Source organism: Rhinopithecus bieti, unplaced genomic scaffold (genome assembly GCF_001698545.2).
Source record: "Rhinopithecus bieti isolate Rb0 unplaced genomic scaffold, ASM169854v2 scaffold_28016, whole genome shotgun sequence".
NCBI classification, from domain to species: Eukaryota; Metazoa; Chordata; class Mammalia; order Primates; family Cercopithecidae; genus Rhinopithecus; species Rhinopithecus bieti.
Window position 1 is genome coordinate 4,090,330 of NW_016813202.1, and position 5,300 is coordinate 4,095,629.

Consider the following 5,300-nt stretch of genomic DNA (forward strand, 5'->3'; position numbering starts at 1 on the left):
TCCATCTCAGAAAAAAAAAAAAAAAAAACAAGAAAGAAAGAAAATTAAAGATATGCATAATGAAAAAAACAAGATATTTATTTCATGTATGCTATATATGTTGCCCTTTTTGCAAGAAATAGAAGACTTCAGTCTTTCTCCTGCTTCTATCACATATCTAATCCCAAGGAAGCACGTTTAAAAAATTACTTATCAATTAAAATTCCATATTCTTACAGAAATGACTGGGTTCAGGTACCTTTGAGTCCAAATTTCTTCTCTCATCCTTGATGGCTGGATGATCTTGGACAAGTTTCTTAATCTTTCCTAGCATCTGTTTCCTCATTCACAAAATTAGAGTAATAAGACATCCCTAATAGATTTTCTGTGAGAATTACATGAAATAACCTATGTGAAATGCCTAAAACAGATCCCAACATGTAGAAGTTCAGTAGATGAAGTTATTTATTATTATTAAACATTGTCATGTTTTCCTGAATACTGACAATTTGAAATCCTTAACTTGTTCCTTACAATGAATCTGGAAAGACCTCAGAGAGGCTAATTTTCAGCCATGATCTGAAAAACAAACAAACAAACAGACCCCCAATTGAACTTCAGATTTTTAAAAATATTATACCCAAGACTCCAAATTTTGTCCTTCTTAGATGCACCAAGATGACATAACATCCTTTGTTAGTGGTGGAAAATAAACAGCTTCATAGGAAACAAGACTTTATCACTCAATAATTTATAGATTTCTGTCCAATTTTTTATTAAAAAGAGAAAAAGCCCTTCTTGAGTCAGAAATACTTCTCAGATCGTTATAGAATAACAATCAGGACTCTCTACCTTTTATTTTCATTGCTGGGTTGTAAAAGAGGACTCTCTACAATGCCTACTCCAGAAGGATATTATTCTACAAATAAGGGCCCAGCATGACATTTATGAGAAAGCCGGGGTCCTCCTGTGCAAAGCTGATTGGTGATCAGCAAATGGGCTCCCGGGCGCTGCAAATAAAGGCACTTTCTTCGCTGGGCTGATCAGATGCAGGACAGAGGGTTGTCTCTGCCTGTGGACCTTGGGGAAATGCGCAGCTCCTGTCCTAGCAGCATCCGTCTGTGGCCAGCAAGGAGAAACCAGACTCTAACAATGAAACCTCTTCGTCCCCAGTTCCCTGTCATCTTGGTCATCTACTGCTTCTGCATGCTACATATTCCCTCCTCAGGTAAGGGGAGCTTCACCAGATTCCATCTGGCCTGAATTCTGAGGATGACTGAGACAGACCTTGATCCCCCAGGGCAGTTCTGAAGGGAGTCAAGCTTCATTCTCCCCCGCCAGCCCTCATTACTACCTTCTTGATTTCTGACTGCAATTTGTTTCGAACCTTTAGGAGAGGATGGACACAGCGAGATGCTGAAGCCTTTTACCAAGGGAGACTTTTCCCTGTGGGACTGTCTTTAAGCTGCTCCTGCCCCAGGGATGTCCTGAGCATGTGCCGCTAAAACTGAAGGGTGAGGCACGTCCTGGTAGGAGTTAGGGGAAGACACCTCTTGTAGCCATTTCTGCTCCCTGGATTCTGAAGAGACGAGGACAGAGTTGGTAAAACTGAGCTTACAGCTCCAAAGAATGGGAATTGATGGGCAGTTCGAGACGGGCGCGGGAGGAGCGCACAGTGGAAAAAGGAATCGTTTCCAAGCCTTTCCCCTGGGTTTTAGAGAGGCAGAGTTCCAGAGCGTGGTGGAAGCCGCTACCTCCCGGGGCCGGTGAGCTGTCCGCGGTGCTGACCGGGCGCGGGCATCGCCTCACCAACTCTGAGAACCAACTTCTAGGGAACAGCGGTGGAGTGAGGGTCTGTGGTTGGAATCTTACCACCATCTTCATAGGATGCAGGGAAGTGGGCGGTGGCAGAACAACTAAGGTTGGAAACACATACCATTTTAGATTTTTCCATTAGAATTTTGACTTAGGAGAGTAGAACATCTTTGGAAATATATTGACAGAGAAAATGTTTCAAACAGTATGTTCGCTTTGTCATGTCCTACAATGTAATCACAAAACTGGGCCTTGCAAAGGACCATGAAGGTCATCTGGTTTAACCTCTGACAGGGTGCAGGGATCCCTTCTGTAACTTCCCGATTCTATTTAACTACTTTCAATGACCCCAACTCACTGCCAGCTAAGACAGCCAGGTGCTGCCTCTTTGCTCCAGTAGAGTCCTGTTTATATTATACTTTTGTAAATCTGTTATTACCTTTTATTTATCTTTCTATACGTTTATACTCACCTCCCTATTTTTTCCTATTTGACTTTATGTTTCCTGAGGGTAGGTCTTTACGTTTTATTAACAAAGAACCTCTCCATAAATCCTTTTAGGATTCGTTTGCATTACTTTGCATTGTTGAATGATTCCAATTGTCAAAAACTTCTTTACGCTAACCTTAAGTGTGATCACATGTAACTTTCTAACCATCAGCCTTTATTCTGTTATTTGGGGGAAACACAGGATAAGACTAATATCTCTTACTTATTGTAGTTCTCAAAACAGTTGAAAGCAGTTAACATATACTTCCTAATATTCCTGTTTCCAGAGAAAACTATGCTCGGTGACTTTACCTCGTATCTTACCATTTCAAGTCAGACTATTACCTTTTAAGGTTTAGGCCCTGTTATTTGAATATAACATAACATTGCCTTAGCTTTATCTTGCCTCAGAGAGAATGCAGGGGACAAAATACCACTCAGTTTTCTTTTGTCTTGTTTTTACACATAAACTGCTCTTGAGTCACACATTCCGTTCCACACGTTAAAAATCTAAGTGCCAGGTTTTATATTTATCCGTCTAATTTCATCTTGTTAGTTTCGACCTATCCAATTGATTCTTTCAACTGCACTATAGTTATCCCACCAAGTATTGTATCACAAGCAAATGAGAAGAGGAGTTCACTGAAGTTAGACAAAAGGTTGACAGGGTCCAGCTGCATGCCAGCAGCCTTCCCCAGAGCCCATCCCTAGAGAGTCTGTAGCAGCAGAGAGATGAGTATCCATGTGTCTTCAAACTTCCAGGGTGATTCTGATGTCCATCCTTCGTTGACACCATTTTCTAATAGGCCATCCTTATGAATTCTATCAAAATACAAACTAAGTTGTTACCTTGGGATTTTTTTTCTCCTCTTTGCCGAGTTGCTAACAGTTGTACCGAACACTCATGGTAAATTAACGACCATGCTATTTTAAATTAATCTTTGTATATTCTAGTGGCAAGTAGAAGTGTATTTTCTTTGTAAATCCTTTTAACAACATCAGATCAAATCTTACTTTCCCACTGACCTCTTTTGTATGGTTCTTTGGTGGTTTATTACTTTAATAGAAACTGTCTGTTTCTCATGGTAAAGACTTTGAAGTAAATGCTATGACCTCTTTTCTCTAATTAATACTTTTATGATTTCTCACAATAGGATTTCCCCAACCTTTAGCTGATCCTCCAGATGGCTTGGATATTGTGCAGCTTGAGGTACCCAATTATCCAGTAATGTGAGATTTCTATTTAGTCTGGACCTTCAATACATCATGTGTATAATGTTCACTTAAAACTATTTTGAGATCAGATTTTTGGCTGCAGCAGAAACTAACTGCTGCCATTTTTCATGGCCTCATTTAGGGCATCCTGAGGGTTGTGTTGAAATTCACTGCCACTGTGTGAGAAGATAATGTGAGGTTCAGAAATAGGACAATTTTAGTATTTTAAATCTGTTGTAATAAAATTCTGCTGACTGAAGAATTTATACTTATCTTTGATTCATTGTTTAAATTATAAATGCATAATCAATGTACATATTTTCAAGGTACATGTGATATTCTGATACTTTCATATAGTATTTTATAACCAAGTTGGGGGAATTGGAGTATCAAGGGATATTAAACATTTACCTTAAACATTTACATTTTCTTTATGCTGGGAGCATTCAAATTATTCTCTATTAGCCATTTTGAGATATCCAATAGATTATGGTTTACTATAGTCACTTTACTGAATTATCAAACACCAGGCCTTGTTTCTTCTATCTAATTGTATTTGATTACCCATTAATCAATCTGTCTTCATCCCCCTCATCCCTTTGATTTGTTTTCTTCATTTTATTTTTTAGCAGCTGGCATATTGTCTGAGTCAGTGGGCATCTCTTTCTCGCCAACCTAAGGTAAAAAAACTGTGTGTGTGTGTGTGTGTGTGTGTGTATATATATAATATAATATATATATATATATGTCTTCAACAAACACACTCTTTTGCTACCTACGGGAGAATGCTGTATGTATCTGTAACTGTGCATTTATATGTGTGTTCAAGAATATAATTTTATACAAAATCAAGCAAATATCTTAAATATAAATTACTATAAAATATGGGTAGTTCATTTATATTCTTATGATTATTATAATCATATATAGTTAAGCTAATTATGTTATGATATATTGCATATTATAAATTGATATACCATGATATAGCAGTTCTCCAAAACAATAGTTATCATGTAAAAGACTTTACAGTAACTAGCCGGGCATGGTGACTCACACCTGTAATCCCAGCACTTTGGGAGGCCAAAGTGGGCAGATCACTTGGGAACAGGAGTTTGAGTCCAGCCTGGCCAACAAGGTGAAACTCCATCTCTACTAAAAATACAAAAATTAGCCAGGCATGGTGGCGCACCTGTAATCCCAGCTACTTGGGAGGCTGAGGCAGGAGAATAGCTTGAACCCAGGAGGCAGAGGTTGCAGTGAGCCAAGATTGGGCCACTACACTCTGGCCTGGGTGACAGAGCAAGACTCTGCTTCAATTAAAAAAAAAAAAAAGTTTCATTTAAAAGACTCTACAGTAACTGGCCAGGCATGGTGGCTCACACCTGTAATCCCAGCACTCTGGGAGGCTGAGGTGGGCGGATCATGAGCTCAGGAGTTCATGACCAGCCTGGCCAACATGGTGAAATCCTGTCTCTACTAAAAATACAAAAAGTAGCTGGGCGTGCGCGATGGTGCACACCTGCAATCCCAGCTACTCAGGAGAGTCGCTTGAACCCAGGAGGCGGAGGTTGCAGTGAGCCAAGATTGTGCCACCACACTCCAGCCTGGGTAACAGAGCAAGACTCTGTCTCACCAAAAAAACAAAAACAAAAAACTTTACAGTAACTGTAGTAACCACACAGATATAAAGTAAGTTGATTTACTTGAAAGAACAAAAGGGTGGTAGGATAGTCCATGATGCCCAGGATAGCCTCTGCATTTTCACCTTGAGCCACATCTCTTTTTTTTTTTTTTTTTTTTTT

General features: G+C 39.4%; 1 protein-coding gene across 1 annotated transcript in view; it reads left to right on the forward strand.

Moving 5' to 3' along the window:
- Positions 1-353: 353 nt before the first annotated feature.
- NMS (neuromedin S) overlaps positions 354-5,300 on the forward strand; it is a 15,209-nt gene continuing 10,262 nt past the window's right edge. Inside the window, exons 1-3 of the mRNA XM_017847808.1 lie at positions 354-1,207; positions 3,438-3,493; positions 4,128-4,178. Of these exons, the coding sequence (XP_017703297.1) occupies positions 1,027-1,207; positions 3,438-3,493; positions 4,128-4,178 (288 nt within the window). The 5' untranslated portion in view covers positions 354-1,026. The remainder of the gene's footprint in view (positions 1,208-3,437; positions 3,494-4,127; positions 4,179-5,300) is intronic.